The sequence below is a fragment of the Impatiens glandulifera genome, chromosome 2 (assembly GCF_907164915.1).
Source record: "Impatiens glandulifera chromosome 2, dImpGla2.1, whole genome shotgun sequence".
Classification (NCBI taxonomy): Eukaryota; Viridiplantae; Streptophyta; class Magnoliopsida; order Ericales; family Balsaminaceae; genus Impatiens; species Impatiens glandulifera.
The window spans coordinates 868,097-891,248 of record NC_061863.1 but is presented as its reverse complement, the minus strand read 5'-3'; the positions used below and the strand labels follow the sequence as shown (position 1 = coordinate 891,248).

Sequence of the window (23,152 nt, the reverse complement as noted above, 5' to 3'; positions counted from 1 at the left end):
TATTAAATCTATGATAAAAGATTTAATCCTTATATCAAACAATCTATAAATCAATCAAACTCAATATAGATTTAGAATTAGGAGATTCAAATTAAATCAAATATTTGAATAACTCATTAAGTCTTTCCATTACAAACTCTGGTAGCCTATAACATATTTATTAATCTTTTTTTATAATAAAAATTTTAAAGGGATATACCAATCCGTCGCTTTCCATAATTCTAATGGGTCCTCATACTTTTTTAATTTACTCATTGTCACATTTTTTTTTCAATAATTACAAAACATAACAATAGTTCAAGATTATTTAAACTGAATAATCTAAAGTGCAAAGGACTGTTTAATCTAAAATGTACAAATATATAGTCTAACTTATGAATTATTAACATAATAAACAAACAAACAAAATTCAATCAATTATCATATAATTAGATACTAAACCGTTGCAAATTATCAATGACAAGGAATTAGAATTCACAATATTTAAAAACAAATTATTTTTGCTATCGTCGCTTTATTATGAATAATAAACAATTTTCAAAAACAAATAATTAAACTTAGGCATCACTGAAACTAAAAGTGACCAAAGGAAAATGTGATTAAAGTTTAAGGTATACCAAAGTAAATTTTAAATAACGAACCATCTTTTCACTTATTCTTTCATCGATCAAATTATCAACCAAAATATCTTCGTTTTCACCCAATAATCGAACTCAAACCAAACAATATGGGAAGCATATGAAAGTGTACATCATTAATAAGCTGATCAAGGCAGCAAGTTTGAAATCAAGTCAAGTAGGAGTTATGGTTAGCCTTAAAAAGAAGATGGAATCAATCCTATGATGAAATAGATCATCATTCATCTACATTTGTTAACTAATTTGATGCACATTTATACCCAAAGATTTACACACCCCACAACACAACTGCAATCAAGATTTACATATCTTTCTTCTTCGATGATTTCGATTTCAATCTCTTGGCCGCTCTGATGAATTCTGTTATCACTTGCACCTCATCCATTCGTCTCTGCACCACCAAATCACAACAGTTTTTTGTTTCAGATTTCTTTCTATTCTTACATAGTCTACTACTATTAAGGAAGATGATGAATTGAACCTGAGAAGCAAAATGGCGCTGAACTGACTTAACCAATTGTTCTTTTGTTATGCTAGGATTTATACTTCCCTACAAGCCAACAACCAATTAGCCACTGGAGAATTATAAGCTTGTTTCTCAAATAAGAGAAAATTATTGGATTTTTACGAGTTTGAAGATTCGCCAATATCTCCAAAGTGAACTGGTTCCCAACTTTGCTAGGTTTACTCTCTGCTAATCAATCGAAATAACCCATTTCAACATAAACTGTCTAGCTATAATGAAAACCTATCAAAATTTAACATACCGATTGAGATGTCTGGATGATCGAGTGAAGTTCTTTGCAATTACCACGACTGCTTAGTTTCGCTGTCCATGTTTTCGGATGATGCTGTTGCTGCTGCCTAACAGTCATCTTGCTTAGCTTAGTGAACTCGGCTCCACAAGCTGCTGTGTTCAATAAATAAATGTTTGTCAATTTGATGTTCAATTGAATAGAGATAAATCACAAACAAGACTTGCTTAGATTATTGTGTCTTTGGACAAGATCAGAGCCACTGGTTGAGTAATCAAAGTCTTCTTCTTCTTCATCTTCTTCATTCCCATGGGGAGGTTCCAACACACTCAATGCATTTCTCTGTAATTTTACTTCAACCCCATTCTTCAAAACCTTGAATCAAACAAATACAGAATTCAAACATTTGAAATAAAAAAAACATATGAGAATTATATGTCAATATACCACCATACCAGCCAATGCCAACCACCTAGACCGACAGCTTTCTTGACAACGCCATGTAAACCAACTAGAACAGATTTTGTTCTGTTGTTTCCAGTCACGATTACTTTAGTATGCCTAGGAAGAACAGCTAGCTCTTCATCACCACTTTCCTCACCGCGGAAAGGTGAGAAAACCCTAGAAGAACATACCTCAGCTTCCAGCATTTGTTAATTTCGAATAATCAATCAATCAATTTCGATATAGAAAGAAGAATCGGATATCACACCTGAAAACGAAAACGAAAACGAAAACGAAATGGTTGTGAAAACAATTGAATGGTTCATCACGTGATTAGTTTGAATGCAATAAATAGATAACAGACAATTCAAATTTTGAAAACAGTTTTCCATGTAATTGAACAAATTAAGTCAGACGGGTTTTGATAATTAGAAGCAGAAAAAGGAAACCCAGATGACATTAATGTTCAATGATCACGAATTAGAGAGAAAAACCCTAGACAAGACAGAAAAGTTAAAATAAATAGATGGTGCAAATGCATTTGCATTCTCTGTAGTTTCGAATTTGGGACGGAGCAAATGGAAATGGAAATGCATTATTACCTGATTACATTCGAATGGAAATCGCGGTGTTTGAGGAGAGAAAAAACAGGAATTTCAGCGCTGGATTGGTGAAGTGAGATTTGAGAAGCTCGATCTGAGTGAAACAGAGGAGGAGGAGGAGGAGGGGAATGAATTCAGCAGGGTTTTAGTCTGAAGGGTGTACTGAGCTCGATGACATTGAATCCATCATCATCATCATTGAAATTGAAATGGGAAAGAAAGAGAAAGAGAGAGAGAGAGATGCACACAGTAAATGCTGGCCAACTGCCACATTGGAAACGACCCTCTTTCCTTCCTTCCTTCCTTCCTTCCTTCCTCTGCTTGAGAAGAAACCCGTACAAATTCACAGTGTTTATTACCGGTCTTACCTTCTTCTCCCGGTTGCCTCCTCTGTTTTCTCTCTTAACGGCTCATTTTTTTTTATATAAACCCTACAATTTAATTTATAAACAAATATTAATATGATCATTTTTTAAAATAAAAAAATATTAATATAAATATATGTCAAATTCTAAAATTGGGTGAACTCAATTGAGATTTACGACCTCTTATTTCAAATTTCACAATCATTTTATATAGTTAAAATTGAGATTTTATTTTAACAATTTTAACGCTGTTAATTTATAATTTACGTAATATTTATAAATAAATAAATAAAAATTAATATCACTAATTTAACAACTAAATATAGAGTTTTCACTACCAAATTTTAAAGGATAAGAACCTTATATTATAAAATTTGAATAATAAAATCCAAAATCCCAATTGAAAATCCAATAAAGAATTCGGTACAAATTATATATATGAAATGTAGCAGGATCACTCGTAACATAATAAACTAAAATACTTTTGTATTTTAATTTTTTTTATTTTATTATTATATATTAATATATTTTAAGTCATTTTAAAAAAAAAAAATCTTTAAAATAATCTCATCATAACTTTTTAACTATTCCACTACCAAACCAGACTTCACCTTATAATTTTTGCGTAGTAATTAGTTATAGTAATTTGTAAGTTAAAATAAAAATTATAATTAAATATATTTCACATTTAAACACAGTTTTATTTTTACCTTCCTTTTCTACGAATAATCTAGAACAAATAATTGAATATAAGTTAGAGCAATTAAAATAAATATAAATTGAATCAAACTTATTCATAATTTGAATTTAACATTATGCATATTAAAGTGTATTACAACAACGTTGTTTTGGAATCCAAAATCACATTCCTATGTACTTGGCCATGATGGAATAGTTTAATGATGTACGGAATGACATAGATACTTAGGGTTTATTTATAAATTAAATAAATCACTTCCTCAAAATTATTAATTTTTCATCTAATAATTTCATCTTTTTTAATATTAATTTGTGATTTTACCTAAATAATATTTCACTTTTATATTAAATTGTAATCTTTTATTTTTCCAACAAAAAAAAATGTTGTTTTATTTTAAAAAAAAGATAGATCATAGATCAATATCAACCAATCTAGATTCTAGATGTGTGTAAATTGATAATAAAAAAAAATAATAATAATTGCTTTGATTCATGTTTATGTTGTCTTTTTATAAGAAAATAAATAAACAATTGAATTGCGTTAAAAAAAATAGCTCAATGAAAAATTAACGTGCACAGTGATATCAAAGAAGGAAAATGATTAATTCTCCAACTGATTCCACGGACTTTTTAAAACGAATATCAAATAATGTTATAATAACGACGTTATTGATTATACACATCGATTAAATACAATCATTGTACGACGATTTTTTTACATCAAATAATTTACTAAAAGATAATAGAGATAGTAACTCAACATCGTTGAGATCTAGACATCCTAAAATCTATCGTAAAACTCAGACGTTACACATTTATTTTCAATCATATGCTACCGAATAATGTAAGAGATATATTCAAACTGCAAAAGATACCTTCAACAACGACTAATTATAATACACCATTTTTTTATACATTATATGTCTGTCAAAATCTCACTAAGAATAACACTAATCTAAAACTGTAATTTTAGAATAAATTTTGGATTATCACAACTTCTTTCAACATTACATAGACTGTTAAGCATACCTGTTATAAGAATGACATACATAAAAACATTCAATGTCTTCTCACTGTTATAATTAATATATGTGTGGTTGATTTAATTTTATTTATGTCCACCATGATCAAAATCCTAGCCTGGAGAAATTATATTACGGTGATGGGTAGATTTTTAAGCCATTCACTTTTTTATTCAATGGTGAAATTTAGTCATAAATAATAGATTAACTAAAAAGAATCCATTTAAAAATAAAGAAATAATTGCAGGTAGAAAACGGACAGGTGTCCAGAATGACCAGCTGTCGGATCTTATCGTAACAAAACGTATCGCAGTATCTGTTCTACTGTCTCTTTCTCTCTCTCTCTATCTATCTATTTAGAATTTTAGACGTGTGTCCAGGAGAGAGAAGACGTTGATTTGTGTGCTGCTGCGGCGGGAGGGAGAAAATCATTTATTACATTTTATAATTTTATTTCAAGTCCGTAAGACAGCCAGCTGGACACCACTAAAATAATTAAAAAAATATATCCACAAGGACCAACGGGGGATTCTCAATATGTCGTTGGGTCCACGTGCGGGCCCCTCCTCCTCCCTCGCGTGCCCTATATTATACTTTTATTTTATTCAAATAACTTAATTAAGTGGGCTTTATTTATGGGGCTTCATACGAATCTAAATTGGATTGGGCCTGAAAATTGACCAACACTAAAGGTCACTACTCAGGGCTTTGTTTGGTTTTATAGCTAAAGGAATCATTTATACATATAGTGTTAATAAATACAAGGTTACTAAAATGACTAATAAGTTTTTGGTAATGTTTTACTTATATATTGACATAGTAATAATTTACAAAATATAAGTTTATATGTGTTATATATTGACATAGTAATAATTTACAAAATATAAGTTTATATGTGTGAACATTAAGAAAATTTATATCATAATCTAGGGCTTGTTTGGTTATGGATTATTTTGACAATATAGTTTATTGAAAAGTAGTCAAGGGACAAGTAAATTTTCTAAACATAATTTATTGCAAAATAGTTATTTAAATAAAATATATTAAAAATAAACTTAATATAGTTTCAAAAGTGTTGTTACAATGTATAATGAGTTTGTTTTCGTTGTTATATTTAGTCGAATTAGATATAAAAAAAATTAAACATTAGAGAAAATTTATCCAATAATAAAGTTTTCTTTTGTGAACGCAATAAAGTATTATGTATGAATAAGACATTATGCGTTGATAAGACATTAATAATTTTATGAGAGTCATTGTTATAATTTGTTCATTAAAATTATTTCATATGATTTTTATTGAAGAAGTTTTTGGAGTAAAAAATTCCATCGAATATATTTTTTTTCAATTTAAGCATTATTCAATGTGAAATTTCTGCGGATGATATGTGCATAAAAAAAATTGCATTATGATAAATAATTGTCATATGTATCAAAAAGATGTGAAATCGACGACTCGTTTACTTTGCATTGTCTAGGGTGGTTATATATGGAGTATGACTAAGATTCACTAGGTGATGTCTGAGTTATTGGATAATTTTTTGAAAGTTTAGATCGAGACAACTGATGACATACATATATATTTTGGTTATCATTTCGATTATTTTATAATAAACTATTTAATTGGAGAGAAATCGTTGAATTATCAATGATTGTAATAGTCTGATGCGTAGATTCATAATATTATGATTTATGACCGTGTCTAAGATTCAATCTCGAAAGATAATGGAATAGATCCGAAAATTAACCGTGTTTATTTAGGATCAACATAAATATGCTAAGTAACGTGTTTGTATATTAATTTTTTTTCATGTTTTGTGATTTTTTATTTTGTCATGTCATGTTATTTTTAACGATTTTATTATTTTTAATATAAAATATATCATTTAATAAAAACGTAAATATATAATATATATATTTTTTAAATTATATTTTAATATTTTTATTTGTGAACCAATGATGTAATTACCTAAATGACCCGTAATAATAATTTAAATTATTTGAAAATAATCCCAACCTAACTAGTCATATTTAGGCAAAGTTGATTTTTTTAAAGAAAAATAGGATATTCCAATAACTGGTCTTTTCTTATATTTACATTTATTTTTTTTTTAATTTCAATCTCAAACAAATTATTTAAATAAACCCACCTATATTAATGAGAAAAAATATTTGATAGTGATCCATATGTTTATATTAATTAAAAATTAAAATAATGATATATTAATGATATAAAAATAATTTAATTATAATATAGAACTCAAATTGTATATAAAAATGACAAAAATAAACTCGAAAATAATATTTATATCAATAAAAATGTATATTACAATATTTAATGATAAAAGATATATTATTGTAAAGTGGTAAAAAAGAAGAGAATGTGTGTGGATGTGATTTGGTGAGTGGGACGAACTAACCCCTCCAATCTCCATCCACAAATTCAGAACTCGTGACTCTCTATCATTAATATTATTTATTTATTTTACTTTTTTATAGAAAATTTAATATATTAAAATTAAAATATTAATTATTTTGCTAAAGGTGGTTCCGTGATATGAAGACCCTACCAACACCCACGAGTTAAAGTACTCTTCACATGACTTAATTTATTGAATACATATTTTTAATAATTTTGTTTTTTTATTCAATATATAATTTGAGCAATAAAATAGAGGTTACATTTTCAGTTTAAAAATGTTTTAATTTTAAATAGTCATCGTTATAGAGTAATTCATAATTTTTTATTTAACTATAAGTGTGGTGGTTAAACAAATAAATATCACAAATTCATTAACATTTTAAATAAAAATGAAAGTTAGAATTATGAAGTTATATTAATTTGTGAAAATTTGGTAGTTAAATTAGTGATAGTGATATTTTATTTATTTTATAAATTCAACATAGATAATAATTTGAAGGTGTTTGAGACTATTAAAATAAAATCTCGTTTTATATAACTTTAATAATAAAATTCTTAAATTATAAGGTTTAATTTTTTTTCCTCAAAATTTCAATTGAACTCAATTAAGGAATCTCAATTTGATAATTTGGTTTAATAACTTATTTTCTTATTAATTAAATACATGTATTTAAAAAAAATAATATCAAACAAGATCTAAATCTGGGAGTGATTTCTGTTTTGAAAAATAAATAAATAATAATAATAATTAATAGTTAAATAACAGTTTATATTATAAATATTGATCACGAGCCTTAACCAGTTCAGATCTTCTGCTACCGATTGCCGTGTTCCCCTGTGGCGGACCAATCAGATTGCAGCATTATTAATTTAATAATAAATCAATCTGGGCAGGAGACGGAGGGAGGGAGAATCCGGAATCCGGGTTTAGGCCCGGGTTCACACCAGACGCCGTTAACGGAAGCGCCCGTTAACGCCAGGAAATAATATAATATTCAGATAATACCCAGATAAGATATCTTCGCTCTGATCTACACGCCCGTTGCCATGACCCTCATGTAAACCCCGCATACCCACCCATGAGAAGAACGCCTGCCGTTCGTGAAAATACACTTACACTTCCATGTAAAGACCGAATTGACAGTCAGATTTTCTTTACGTCTATTAAATATTAATTTAATTTATTAAATAACACAGGCAGCGATATAATATTCGCTTCAAGTAATTCAATCTTTTATTTTCTTGGATTTTTTATTTAATTTTTTTTTTTACCTCGAGACTCTCTGGAGCGAAGATATATTTGCTTCAATTAATTTGAATAAAAACACCATGTAAAACCCCCCTACCCACACATGTAAAGACCGCTTGACTACCATGTAAAGACACTTACCCGTTTATGTGAAGACCAAAATGACATGGATTTTATATTTCCGTTTATTCAATATTAATTCAATAAATTGAAAATGACATGCAGAAACCGAAGAAATCTTCGCCTCAATTACCGGCTAGTTATATTTTCCTATTTTTTTTTTATTTCCTTTTTTTTGCCTCGAGACTCTCTGAAGCGAAGATATATTTGCTTCAATTCATTCTAATAAAAACCTCATGTAAAACCCCCCTACCCACCCATGTAAAGACCGCTTGACTACCATGTAAAGACACTTACCCGTTTATGTGAAGACCAAAATGACATGGATTTTATATTTCCGTTTATTAAATATTAATTCAATTAATTGAAAATGACATGCAGAAACCGAAGAAATCTTCGCCTCAATTACCGGCTAGTTATATTTCCTATTTTTTTTTTATTTCCTTTTTTTTGGCTGTAGACCTTCATGAGCGAAGATATATTTGCTTCAATTCATTCTAATAAAAACCTCATGTAAAACCCCCCTACCCACCCATGTAAAGACCGCTTGACTACCATGTAAAGACACTTACCCGTTTATGTGAAGACCAAAATGACATGGATTTTATATTTCCGTTTATTAAATATTAATTCAATTAATTGAAGATGACATGCAGCAACCGAACAAATCTTCGCCTCAATTACCGGCTAGTTATATTTCCTATTTTTTTTTTATTTCCTTTTTTTTGGCTGTAGACCTTCATGAGCGAAGATATATTTGCTTCAATTCATTCTAATAAAAACCTCATGTAAAACCCCCCTACCCACCCATGTAAAGACCGCTTGACTACCATGTAAAGACACTTACCCGTTTATGTGAAGACCAAAATGACATGGATTTTATATTTCCGTTTATTAAATATTAATTCAATTAATTGAAGATGACATGCAGCAACCGAACAAATCTTCGCCTCAATTACCGGCTATTTTTTTTTTCCTAATTTTTTTTTATTTAATTTTTTTTGGCTGGAGACCTTCATGAGCGCAGGTATATTTGCTTCAATTAATTCATTACTTTTTTTTATTTATTTAAATATTTTCGCTGGAAAAGAACATTTGTTCGCCTAGACCATGTTCCATGTAAAATGGATTGAATAGTCGCTTCTCGAGAGAACACTTATTCGCCCCTGGTCCCTGTGTCATGTTACATGGAATGAATAGTCGCTTTTCGAAAGAAGACATGTTCGTCCCGGTTACATGAATATATATACCCCCTAATATGATTATTTTATTATCATTTCCGCCCGATTCATCTCTCTCTCTTCCTGCCTCCTTTTCACGGCGATTCGTAACCGGCTCCCCGTCGACCGAACCTGAATCCACATCTTCACGACTCCACAATGGTACGTATTCCTGACTAGTAGCTTTTAATATTTAGGATTATGGAACTACTACACTAGATTCTGTTATGTGATGTTGTTGTCTCTTTAATCTTTAGGAAACCCTACTCTCAAAATGTTACCTTGACTGTAAATCAATGTTATTTAGGAAAACTTACCTAGTGTTGTGTTTTGTGATATTATTTCCCTGAAACCCTAGTACATACTCACAAAGACCGTTTTTTTTTTTCATGCACGTGTAGGCTGCCTCAGCATCCGTCCAAAACTTTGGCAAAGATTGGATTTTATGCCCAAATCAATTAACAAGTGAAGAGATAGTACTCTTCGTTACATTTCTCCCTTTTTTTCAATATTGTTTAAGTTTTCATCCTGTTTAACTGAAATATTTATGATTGTTCTTAAACAGCACTTGATGCAACAATATGCTAACACATGTGGTGCCACGGTGTCAATGAGGTGGCGAGACGATGTTACCCACGTCATAGCATCCACCGATTCTAATGGTGGATGCGGTCGCACTATCAAAGTATTGAAGGGCATATTGAACGGGAGTTGGATCCTTACCATTGATTGTGAGACTCTGTTATTCTTAACCCTTTACTGTTAACTCAATATTCATTTTCACATATATGAAACTAAAAACACCTATTGCTTTTATACAGGGATAAAATCATCAATCAGATTTAACTGTTACGTGGACGAGGAACCATACGAGGTGCAGCGAGATAATCATGGGACTGTGGGCGGTCCAAGAGCTGGCAGAATGCGGTATTTGAACAATGTAAGTTTTGTCTTATTCCCTCCTCCATATGATATTCAATTGTCCATCATTATTAATAATGTATTGTATTTTCTTTCAGCTGCCCAAACTCTTCGACAGTTACACCTTCATATTTGCAGGGGAATTCATCCCGGCTTACAAACTTGATCTTATGGGGTTTGTAATTGCTGGAGGAGGTACAACTAAAGAAATGGAGAATCCATTTGTCGAGCCCGAGGACGACAAAACTATAGTTGTATACGACAAGTCTAGGCACGATGTTAATGAACTTGTTTGGGTATTTGAGGCAGAGAATCCTCTGAAGACATATTTGGATGTGTTTGGTGTTCCTCACACAAGCTTGCTAGAATCCATTGCTGCTTGTGATTTGCAGCCTTTGTTTTTGTAATAGACATGTGTTGGTTTAATTTGTTACTTAATATTTGAATATTTTGCATTCTTGAAAATTCAATGTCATATTTGATTTCAGAATTATGTATTTTGTTCTTCGAATTGTTTTTTTTTTAAACATCAGCCTTATATTTAACTAAATCTTGTAACATTAACAAAAACTGTATAACTTGAAGTATAAATTTGATAAATAATTAATATTTTTTAAAACTACTGTCAAAATAATATTTGTAAAACAATTGTCAAAACAATAATGTGAAGAAATCTTCGCTTACTGATTGATTGATTGATTGATTTATTAATTTAATTTCATAATAATTTTTGTCATTTAATTATTAAAATGAAATAATTTTTTTAACAAGTCACCTCACCGCCACCTAACACCTGCCACCTTTTCATTAAATGCTGCATGCAGCAAGCCATGCTGCTAAGCTAGACAACTTTGTACTCTTCTCTCTCTCTACTGTACGACCATTTCTTCGCCGGAGTTATACTACATTGTCTACCATCGACCTCTCCTTCGCCGGGGACTTCATTATAATATCAATCCGTCTTCCTCAATTATAAAATGGTATGTTTTTGAATGTCATCTATACCTCCTTCACTTTCCTTCCCAACCTTTTCTATGTTTTTTGAATACTCGACATGAAATGTTCTGTTCTTTTTGATTATCAGGAAGGAATACGTATCAGCGAGAATGATATGGACGAGAATGATATTATTGATTTAAGGTAACATTGTTTAACTTCTCCAATTTTTGTAGTGCACATGTAAGCGAAGATCTCTTCACTACTATATTATGAGATAATATCTTATGAAGCGAAACTATATTCGCCTAATATTACAATCTTCATAATGTTGAAGTGAAGCTTTCTTCGCTTATATTGTTTTCATTTTCCAATAATCTACAAACCTTTATTTTCCACTTGTTCAAACTGAACAGCGAATCTGCTACTTGTCGTCGGCAATTGAATTTCGATGGAAACGGTCAACCTTTGGAGGACATCGAATCCAACTTAATTCTACTTTTAGGTAGAGAATTTGAGAGTGAAGAAGAAGGCTACGTATTCTACTTAGCATACGCTAAACTAATAGGATTTGGTATAAGGCGCAGTTCAAAACATGTAGACAAGGAGGGTAAAATACTGGATAGAGTTTTTTGTTGTAGTGCACAGGGTGAACGGGGAAAGGACAAACGTGATGTCTATGTGAAACGTAGACGTTCTGTGACTCGGTTCTGTTGTGAAGCGAAATTCTGAGACTTTGTGACAGTTGACTTGACATGTGGTAATTTTTTTGGCGCTTCATTGTACTAATTTCCTTTTTAATTGAGCTGTCAATTAAATTTTATTAATTTTTTTTGGAATATAAATGACATTGTATATATTTTACTTTGACACTCATGTAATAAATATAAGGTTTGTTATGTATGAATAATTTAATATTTCATATAATGTTAATTATAGTAAATGTAATATTTTAATTTATGACCGTAGTCTTCAGCATTTTTTAATATAAATTTTTGATTCCTATAATGAGTGTAACAAGATAAGATCAAACATCACCTAAACTTTTTAATTAACAATATATAAATTATGATTGATGTTCCCTATCTAAAATAATGAAGACTGGTCCGATTCGATGTATAATGATTAGTTTAAGATATGATGTAACGTACAAAAATATGTCGGCAATGAATTATAAATAAAAATGAAATGTGATCCAGGGGATAGAAATTGAAAAATGGTTTGTAGCGAAGATTTATTCGCGTTAGTGTGTTTTCCACCCACATTCATTCATAATTTTGGTATTCACATACAAGCGTTGGTGTACTTACATCAGGTGTAAAGGGTATTCTCATGTAGGGGTTGTGTGTTTCACATGTAAGTCAACCTAGAATTCATTCAAGCGAATATTTATTCGCTTCATATTAGTTTCTCATAATTGACAAGTTTCACTGAGCACGGATATATGTTCGCTTCTTTTCTTCTATAATTAGATGATTGCATGTGTTTAAAAATAGAAAAATGTTGTGCAATTGGAAACTGTATTAAAATATACTATTTCTTACTTTTTGTGATGTGACAACAATACTGCACACTGTTCCGATTTGACATGTCATGACATGCATAATACTTTTACTGAATCCATAGATATGAAATGATTTCTTTATAGGGTTTTATACAAAAACACACTTCTTTTTCAATGATGACATCTAATTTCTGCATGATGTGACAAAACAAAGGATTAATGTTAATATTAAAAGAATAAGATTAAAAAATATTAAAAATAATTAAACTTAAATTAAAAATAATAAAAGCTTAATAATTAAACTTTAATTAAAACTTAATAAAAAGAATTAATGTTAATATTAAAAGAATAAGATTAAAAAATATTACAAATAAATTTAAATAATTACTATACATATAAAACCAGTTCAACCAAACACCCTTATAATTTTACTATTGGGATAAATATACTTTTATAATTATATTGAAATAATTATAACAGTGTACTACTGTCTACCAAACACATCCTACGTATTATATTGAATATAATTTTATAATTATTCATGAAAATGTGTTTATTCATGTTGAAATAATTTATTATCTAATATAATGTGAATGACAATATTGAATTATGTATTTTTTTTAATATTATTAAGTGTTATTACATTTTCGTGAATGAAATTACTTTTTCATGATGTGACAAAGTGACTACACACTGTTCGGATTTGATATTTCATCACGGAAAATTTACTTTTTCTGAATCAATAGATCTAAATAATTTATGAAGAAAACAGATTTTCTTTTTGCTATAAATGTAGGGATTACATGAACAATCTTCGTCGGCAGCATGAAATATCTATTGAGCGTTTTTGTTGAGAGTGTGTGTTTTTTTCATATAGTTTGTTGGGATGTATCATTTGGGAGATTCTCTGTGATGGAAAACTTGTACAATCAAGATCAAGTGGTGGAAAACATCTTCAGTGTACACGAATGCTTGGTAACTCAAGTAGAAACTACCGATCAAATGAAGATCATTCGTGTACACTGCTGTGGTTGCTTCCCTGGGATGTATCATTTGGGAGATTCCCTGGGATGGAAAACATCTCAAGAGATAACTCAACAGGTGTAGGACCCCAGTTATGCGTGAGAGATCCGCTGTGGTTGCTTCAATGGAGATGCCTTGAAGCTGGAGATGCAGATGAATATTGTTCAAATGTACAAATGTTTATGAAACGGGGAAATGTTTATGAAACTTGTAATGAAAATTTGTACGTCGAATGATAATATTTATTTGTTATTTATATTTTCATGCAAATGTCATTAAACATTAATAAAATAACGAAATTGTTAAAAATAATAAAGTATTATCATATCTACTCTTCTGGCTAAGTATACGTTGCCCATAAGTCATATCATTGCCATAATTTTAAATGTAAGTTTTGGTCCGATTCGATGTGTAATGATTATAAATAAAAATTATATGTGATTAACGGAAAGAAATTGGAAAATGGTTTGTAGCGAAGATTTATTCGCGGCGTGTAATTTCCTCCCACATTCGTTCATCATTTTGGTCTTCACATACAAGCGTTGTTGTACTTACATCAGGTGTAAAGGGTATTCTCATGTAGGGGTTGTGTGTTTCACATGTAAGTCAACCTAGAATTCATTCAAGCGAATATGTATTCGCTTCAAATTAGTTCTGCACACGAATATATGTTCGCTTCTTTTCACATATAATTAAATGAAGCAATGTGCTTAAAAATTGAAAAAAAACATAATTTGCAACTTCATTAAAATACAATATTTATTAATTTTTTTGATGTGACAACAATACTGCACACTGTTCCGATTTGATATGTCATTACAGGCTACATACAGTAATCCATAGATATGAAATGATTTCTTTATAGGGTTTTATTCGAAAACACACTTTTTTTCTTTTTTGAATGATGAAAGATATTTTCAATACATTTCCGTTGAATGTGGTCGACCTGAAATATGAAGATCAAGCGAATAGTATGTCGTTTCGTCACAATGTTTTGTTTAATATAGAAACTTACAGGCGAATGATTCTTCGTTTTCAAATTCATTACAGTATGACATGAAAGTGTCAACAATAATATGTAACTTCAAAGATTGGATGCGACATCATCTTCGTTTTTAAGGGTTTTACAGGCGAAGAAAGTGTTTCGGGAGCTTTGGAGTCTTCCCCGGTCCATCTGGTCTTCCAATCCCTCAAGAAATTAAAATAAGCAGGGTCCTTAGTCTTGTCCAACCCAACGGACTCGACTACGTTCATTGAGCCTCTAGGGAGGTTCATCACGAGCTGTACGAGATCTTCATCGATACGGATCTCATCACCGTTGGCCAATACCAGAGAACTCTTATCCGGGTCAAAAGATTGGATTACATGTTTGGAAAAATGAGCAAGGCACTTGGAGACGCCCATTGTAAGAAGAGAACCAAACCCGATTTCCTTAACGGCTTCCCTCTGTTCTACGCTCAATTGAGGAATGAGTTGAGCGAGGCCATGAGGTGATGATCTGGTTAGAAATGTCACTTTACGTTTCTGGCGGGTTTTGGTTTTTTGGGGAGAGGGGGGAAACTCTTCATCGAATGGGGTAGTAGACGGAGAAATATTAGTGGTTTCTGGGGGTGGTTCTGGTAACTCTTCATCGACTGTTGGATTGGAGGTAGGAATAACATTTGGTTTTTTTTTAGGGGGAAAAGGTGGTGGTAAAATATCATCAGTACCTGCAGCAACATCAGTAGCTTCGACAGCAACTGTGGAAACTGATTCAGCAGTCGATGAAGACTTAGTATTCGTCTTCGGATTTCTCTTCCTCTTCCTTTCATAGGTCCTACAAGTCATTAATTTTGGTGGGATAGCATAAATCAGTATTATACGAAATAAATTGAATAAACATGTGTAAAATTAGTATAAACACAATAAGATCAACATACCTCTCTGGTTTAGTGCTAGGATTGACGTTGGATGCCGGAGTGGGTGCAGTTTCGTTTTCGTTTATGCTCCTACAAACTTGCAAGACGACCTCTCGGGAGTCGATGGGATGATCCACTTCCATGTTCTTGCCTTGGTTACCCGACATGTTCAGAAGATATCCTTGTAGTATAAACGAAATATCTAGGGTTCGACGTTCAGTGTTTGGATTATCGCCGGGAGATAGAGAGAGAAGAATATGAACAGTTGCTTATGAAAATGAAATTGAGGGAGAGTCGGCTTGTAGCGGGAAATTGAAATTATATCAACTAGTCATGGAAGCGAATAAATATTCGTTCGATATCGTAACTTCTTAAAAAAATAATAAAAATAAATGCAAAGTAAAAACTATTCATCGAAGCGAAGATTTATTCGCGGAATGTAAATGCACGGGTAAGTGAATTTACATTACAGGCAAGTTGGCTTCTCATTGGAGGGGAGGTGGTTTTACATGAACGTGAGGATAAAATTATTTGAAAATAAGAAATCTTCGCTTTCAATCATCTACTCGAAAAACAAAATTCAAGCGAATATTTGGTCGTTTACTGATTGTCAATTTAATTTAATTACATTAACATTTATTAATAAACGGAAAAAAATAAAAAAATAAAAATAGCCAGGTAATTGAGGCGAAGATTTGTTCGGTTGCTGCATGTCATCTTCAATTAATTGAATTAATATTTAATACATGGAAATATAAATTTCATGTCAGTTTGGTCTTTACATAGACGGGTAAATGTGTTTACATGGTAGGCAAGCGCTCTTCTCACGGGTGGGTATGGGGGTTTTACATGATGTTTTTATTAGAATTAATTCAAGCAAATATATCTTCGCTCATGAATGTCTCCAGCAAAAAAAAATTAAATACAAAAAAAAAAAAAAAATCCGGTAATTGAGGCGAAGATTTGTTCGGTTGCTGCATGTCATCCTCAATTAATTGAATTCATATTTAATAAACGGAAATATAAAATCCATGTAATTTTGGTCTTCACATAAACGGGTAAGTGTCTTTACATGGTAGTCAAGCGGTCTTTACATGTGTGGGTAGGGGGGATTTACATGGGGTTTTTATTAAAATTAATTGAAGCAAATATATCTTCGCTCCATAGAGTCTCGAGGCAAAAAAAAATTAAATAAAAAAAGTAAATAAAAAATCCAAGAAAATAAAAGATTGAATTACTTGAAGCGAATATTATATCGCTGCCTGTGTTATTTAATAAATTAAATTAATATTTAATAAACGTAAATATAATATGCATGTCAATTCGGTCATTACATGGACGTGTAAGTGTATTTTCATGAACGGCAGACGGTCTTCTCATGGGTGGGTATGGGGGGTTTACATGAGGGTCATTTCAATGGGCGTGTAGATCTTCGCTCACATCGCATCTCACCCTTCCCTGGGACACGTTGCCCGGAGCGAAGATATCTTATCTGGGTATCATATAATTATTATACTATTTCCTGGCGTTAACGGGCGCTTCCGTTAACGGCGTCTGGTGTGAACCCGGGCCTAAACCCGGATTCCGGATTCTCCCTCCCTCCGTCTCCTGCCCAGATTGATTTATTATTAAATTAATAATGCTGCAATCTGATTGGTCCGCCACAGGGGAACACGGCAATCGGTAGCAGAAGATCTGAACTGAGCCTTAACCCTATTTGGACAATTTTATTTAATTATTATATTTTTTGTTTTGATATTGTTGATTATTGACCGTATTAGAATATATATATAGTAATAATAATAAAAACTTACTCAGCTTTTTAGTATTATTGTCAATCGAATTCTTGTTTATACATTTATACAAATTGAAAGCCTTGTTTAAGGGTTGGACCTGTGAATTATATTTAAATAATTAATTTTATATAATTTAAAATAATATAAATTTATGATCAAAATTAGTTATTGAATTACAAAACATTGTGTTATAACACTTTTTCTTCTATCTATAATTTATATAAAAAAGTGATACATCTACCTTTTATAACTTAATTATAATTAAGTCATGACAATATAAATAATTCTGTTTCAACTAATTTTCCACAATATTATCATTTTAACATTATATGAAAATAAAGGTAGAAAATTCATAAATTAGAGTTTTTGTTTGAAAAGAAATTGATGTTAGGCTTTAAATTAATAAAAATAAATATGGTATAAATGTAAGTTTAGACATTTTAAAAAAATTAAATAAATATTTAAGTAAAATGAAAAAAAAAATTAAGATAATGTCATATTTTATCATATAATATAATATAATATTATATATATATATATATATTGGGTAGGCTTAATTTCGGTGATCTCTAACCTAAATATGTATGTAGAAAACTGTTGCAAATTTCATTTTTCTTTGGCACAAATTAAATTTGGTTTATTTGCTTGAATTTTCTCTATTAATATTATATTTTTGTAATTATGTTTAAACAATTATCTAATTCATAATATCATTGGATTAATCGTTTTAAAACAAAGAAAATGATTTCTAAAGTTAAACAAGCTACTCAAATTCTATTTGAGCTCAAAGAGATCAACAAATATCTCCACCTATCATCCAATCTAGAAGATTTCCAAGAAAACTATCATTAAACTATTAATTTTTCTTCAAACTTATTTCATATATATATCTATGGAAGAATAAGATATTAGTCATGTTAGCTCTCTTTTACTCAAAAAAAAAAAAAAATTACAAAAATTATTATTTTTTCTTTCCAAACCCAGATTCAAATAAATCTAAACTATTAGAATACACCACTTCAAAATTCAAAGTTATTAAGTATTAAATTATTATTATTATTTTTCAATTTTACTGTTGATAGTTAAGAAATTACTTAACGCAAGGGCAACATAATGTACAATCAAAGTTTATATATATAATTATATTTTTTCAGAAAGCTTAAAAGTAACACACACTAATATTTTATATAAATGTGAAGCAAACCATATAGTTGGGTCATTACATTATTCATATTTCATCTCTCTCTCTCTGTATTGTGGTTGATTAAATAATGGCAATTTTTTTGAGTAAATTGCAGATAAAATTGGTAATATTCATAAGTTTGATTCTTCTTTCAAATAATAATGTAAATGGAAGAAGATATCATATAACGGATAGTTTCGATTACACCGCCATAAGTTGCAGGGCACATACGGCATCTGTAACCGATTTCGGGGCGGTTGGCGACGGAGAAACAGTGAATACGGCGGCGTTTAAGGCGGCGATTGATAACTTGAGTCAATTGGCGACGGACGGCGGATCACAACTCTTTGTTCCTCCGGGAAGATGGCTTACCGGAAGTTTTAATCTTACAAGTCATTTCACTCTTTATCTTCATCAAGATGCAGTTCTTCTTGCTTCTCAGGTTAGATTTATTGTTTTTAATCTTAATAACTTATTTTTCTTTTTACGGTTTTAACTACTTACGGTTATACGGGTTATACATCGAAACAAATTGTATTGAGTTCGGTTTTTAAAATAAATTTAAATATCGGTTATATTTTATTAAAATTCGAGATCCAACCTTAAAATGTTTATATTGAATTTATCGATATTAGATCTTGCTATCAAATAATTTAAAAAACACAAATATAATTATTATATCAGAAGAGATTTGGGAGGAAAGTAGAGTATGTTGGTAGTTTTTGTCGACCATGGATGGATCTATGTTAGGTTTAAGAGCCCATCCTGATTTTTTTTTTACTGTAAGAATGCTATGTTACTTTCTAAAGTTTTTTTTCTTAGTTATAATAAGGTTTATTTTTCGGATTTTTTCTAATTTTTTTAATTTAATTTAATATTTATTTTTTATAACTCTAACAAATAAAAAATTCACATTCATCAATTCATTTAATCTATATTTTTCTCTTTATTTTTTTTCAAAATAAATTTTAACCCAACTTAACTCTTATTAATGAATCCAAGATTTTAGCCTAGACTTTCAGGATTTATCTAGATAAGGCTTTTTTCGGAGGGTGTTTACTAGATTAGTTTTGTTATATCAAAATTTTATATATACGGTGTACTAATAATTTATTTTTTTGGTTAAGATTGAATAAGTATATTAGTTTTGCGATTATGATGAATGAATTGGTTAAATGATAATCCTTTAGTTACACTAATTCTTCAACTAACAATTTTAGAAAAGATAAATTTTGAATATATTCTTAATAATAAAAAAAGATGAAATAGCTCAAATGTTGAAATAATTCATTAAACATATTGAGAAAATACAAATTTAGATATCTTGTCTGTGTGATTTGTAGTTTTTATAAAATATGGAGTAAAGATATACTTACTTGTTAAAAGTATGAAATGGGATAAATCGACAATTAAAAGCTCTCCGTGACAAAGACAAGAAGAAAGGAAATTACATATTTTACTTTAAGGAATCTCATATGACAACAAACATCATGTGAATGTCATCTTTTTATATAGTACAAAACCACAAATGGCCATAGGAAGCAACAAGGAAATAAAAGTTGGAGAAATTCCAAGAAAGTTTTTTAGGGAAATTGTGTATCATGTGAGTCCTCATTTGTCCTTTACTCAATAACCCATAATTTCATCATCATTTTCATTTCATTACATTTTAAAGGGTTTTGTTCAATTTCTTGCATCTCCTTATTGTCATACATCATCCCATCATTAATGTTTTTTTTTTTTTTTAAATAAACCTAAATATCAAAATTTTAAGAATAATCTTCATACAAGCCAAAAATACATACCAATAAAATCTATATCCCAAAAATGATCTGAATTGTGATTCAAAAATATCTCATACCAAATGAAAAACACATTGTTATTTTTTTTTTTTAATTTTAGCTACTTTTCATTGAGATAATGATTATTTAAGAGAATATACTTGTTTTCGAATAGGTTCGATATTATATAGGTGTGAGATCTAATATAATTGTCAATTAAGTGATCAATTACTATTTTGTCCCTTGTAAGATTGTAGATGTGACATGAATCTCTACTAATGTGTTTTGTATAGATCTAGTTAAACTTATAAGAGAAAATGAAAGAGTTTGATTTTCCAAATTGAGACGAAAAATAATTAATAAATATTTAATTTTGCTTATAGGATGTGGATGAATGGCCCCTCATTGATCCCTTGCCATCATACGGCCGAGGAAGAGACGCGGCTGGTGGAAGATACACTAGTCTTATATTCGGAACCAACCTCACCGATGTTGTGATCACAGGTTCAAGCAATCTCGACTACTATTGATAACTATAGTCAAAACCGACATAAAAAATCAAAAGAATAAACAAAACATTTTTCTCGGCGGCTTGTAGGGGGCAATGGCACAATCGATGGTCAAGGAGATCTATGGTGGGACAAATTCCATAAAGGACAATTGCAATACACACGACCTTACTTGATCGAGTTGATGTATTCCGATAATATACAAATATCTAACCTTACATTGCTCAATTCGCCTTCATGGAATGTTCATCCTGTCTATTGCAACAATGTGGTGGTTCAAAGCATAACAATCCTTGCACCAGTTAATTCACCAAATACTGATGGAATTAATCCAGGTAAGTAATAATTAATCCACACATTTGGAAACATTTTTCTTCTTTTTGGAGATGCGAAGTTTCTATATATTTATTTGGAAAAACTTTGTTATGTCAAACATTTTCAACTTAGTTTAGACTAACATTCTTAATTGGAGAGATTATTCAATATATAACTCTTAACTAAAAACAATATGGAGTACATATTTAAAAATCTAATTAAGAATTTTCATGATTTACAATAATTGAAATTCTAATTCTAATTTTATATAAGATTAATCATGCATAAATTTTCAGACTCTTGCACCAACACGAAAATTGAGGATTGCTACATTGTCTCCGGAGATGATTGTGTCGCGGTTAAGAGCGGATGGGACCAATATGGAATTGCGTTTGGCATGCCAACGAAACAACTCGTCATTCGACGGCTAACATGCATCTCTCCCACGAGCGCAGTAATTGCATTGGGAAGCGAGATGTCGGGTGGGATTGAGGACGTAAGGGCGGAAGACATTTTAGCCATCAATTCAGAGTCGGGCGTTAGGATTAAAACCGCGGTAGGAAGAGGTGGATATGTAAAAGACATATATGTTAAGGGAATGACTATGAAAACAATGAAATGGGCATTTTGGATGACCGGAAATTATGGGTCACATCCAGACGACAAATATGACCCCAATGCTTACCCGGTTATCCAGAACATTAACTATCGCGATATGGTTGGCGAGAACGTGACTATGGCGGCTAGGCTTGAGGGAATAGTCGGAGACCCTTTTACAGGAATATGTATTTCGAATGTGACGCTTGGACTTGCTCCAAAGACGAAAAAGGTGCCGTGGACTTGTACCGATGTGGAGGGAGTTACGAGTGACGTCGTTCCTCAGCCTTGCAATTTGTTGCCGCAAAGTTCGAAGAAATGTGATTTTCCACTAGAAAGTTTGGCGATTGATAATATAGAAATTCAAACATGTTCACATACCATTAAGTACTTGCAAAAATAATTTATAGATAATATTTATATGTGGGATCTCTTTAAATGCAGGTTGGATTTGTATTGATTTGAACCTTATGATTCCCTCAAATTATGTGACATTACTATTGTATATGTGAGACTATTTCTATTATATTGTTTTTATGGATTTTTAAATTGAAAGATGCAATTCTCATTAGATATTAGATATAAAAGTATCCCTTTTTAAGGAGAGGATTCTAATATTTATTTCATAAAAGTTTTCAATTAATAGTCATTTAAAATTACACTTTGACTATGGTAATACTTAGATCATCATTCAAGTGTTTTTCTTCTTCTTTCTCAACAGCTTGATTTTGCCATATCATGGAACTACTATTCAAGTTTGTGGCTAGAAAGTATTAGCTTGTGAGGAATTGAATTTCAAGGTTATAGGTATCATAATTAGATATGGAGTAATTATAAATTTTAAAGAAGAAATGTTTAGAATGGGATTCATACTAAAGATAACCTAACTTAAAGTGAAGGGTCATAATTATGGGATTATAATATTTTTTCTATAAAATAAATTCTGAATTTAAAATTGAGAAAATGAACTAGGATTCATAACTTTTTTTTCAGATAATAAACTTTGTTTAAAAAAAGAAAATGTATATACATTTGGATTTCTTTAGTCTTTCCACCTAAAGTTTGTTGAGATTGTATTTGAATGAGATAAACAATTAGATATGAGTATCTATTTAATATAGTTTTATGTCTGTTATAATCATTTAAATTTATTA

At 30.4% G+C, this 23,152-nt stretch overlaps 2 protein-coding genes across 4 annotated transcripts; one reads left to right on the top strand and one right to left on the bottom strand.

Moving 5' to 3' along the window:
* Positions 1-713: 713 nt before the first annotated feature.
* LOC124926793 lies at positions 714-2,722 on the bottom strand. Of its 3 annotated transcripts, none has more exons than XM_047467091.1 (7): positions 2,440-2,722; positions 1,849-2,105; positions 1,621-1,768; positions 1,406-1,548; positions 1,267-1,332; positions 1,120-1,188; positions 714-1,029 (listed from the first exon to the last, which is right to left on the bottom strand). In XM_047467091.1, the coding sequence occupies exons 2-7, from the start codon at positions 2,041-2,043 to the stop codon at positions 940-942; spliced, it is 711 nt and encodes a 236-aa protein (XP_047323047.1). In that variant the 5' UTR covers positions 2,044-2,105; positions 2,440-2,722; the 3' UTR covers positions 714-939. The 3 variants fall into 3 exon arrangements, with proteins under 3 accessions (XP_047323047.1, XP_047323049.1, XP_047323048.1); XM_047467093.1 differs by having other exon boundaries at positions 1,406-1,545; positions 2,440-2,721; XM_047467092.1 differs by having other exon boundaries at positions 1,267-1,329; positions 2,440-2,718.
* A 16,135-nt stretch (positions 2,723-18,857) lies between these two features.
* Positions 18,858-22,573, top strand: LOC124927418 (probable polygalacturonase). Its single transcript, XM_047467822.1, has 4 exons — positions 18,858-19,238; positions 20,961-21,081; positions 21,176-21,421; positions 21,698-22,573. The coding sequence occupies exons 1-4, from the start codon at positions 18,885-18,887 to the stop codon at positions 22,399-22,401; spliced, it is 1,425 nt and encodes a 474-aa protein (XP_047323778.1). The 5' UTR covers positions 18,858-18,884; the 3' UTR covers positions 22,402-22,573.
* Positions 22,574-23,152: the final 579 nt, after the last annotated feature.

What these genes read in the sequence shown, in the direction of transcription:
- LOC124926793 (XM_047467091.1), bottom strand. Translation starts at nt 2,043, where the DNA reads ATGCTGGAAGCTGAGGTATGTTCTTCTAGGGTTTTCTCACCTTTCCGC. An exon ending in CCAAAGACACAATAATCTAA is followed by an intron (nt 1,549 to 1,620) that starts GCAAGTCTTGTT and finishes TATTGAACACAG; the next exon opens with CAGCTTGTGGAGCCGAGTTC. An exon ending in AGCGCCATTTTGCTTCTCAG is followed by an intron (nt 1,030 to 1,119) that starts GTTCAATTCATC and finishes TTGGTGGTGCAG; the next exon opens with AGACGAATGGATGAGGTGCA.
- LOC124927418 (XM_047467822.1), top strand. Translation starts at nt 18,885, where the DNA reads ATGGCAATTTTTTTGAGTAAATTGCAGATAAAATTGGTAATATTCATA. An exon ending in CACCGATGTTGTGATCACAG is followed by an intron (nt 21,082 to 21,175) that starts GTTCAAGCAATC and finishes GGCGGCTTGTAG; the next exon opens with GGGGCAATGGCACAATCGAT. An exon ending in TACTGATGGAATTAATCCAG is followed by an intron (nt 21,422 to 21,697) that starts GTAAGTAATAAT and finishes ATAAATTTTCAG; the next exon opens with ACTCTTGCACCAACACGAAA.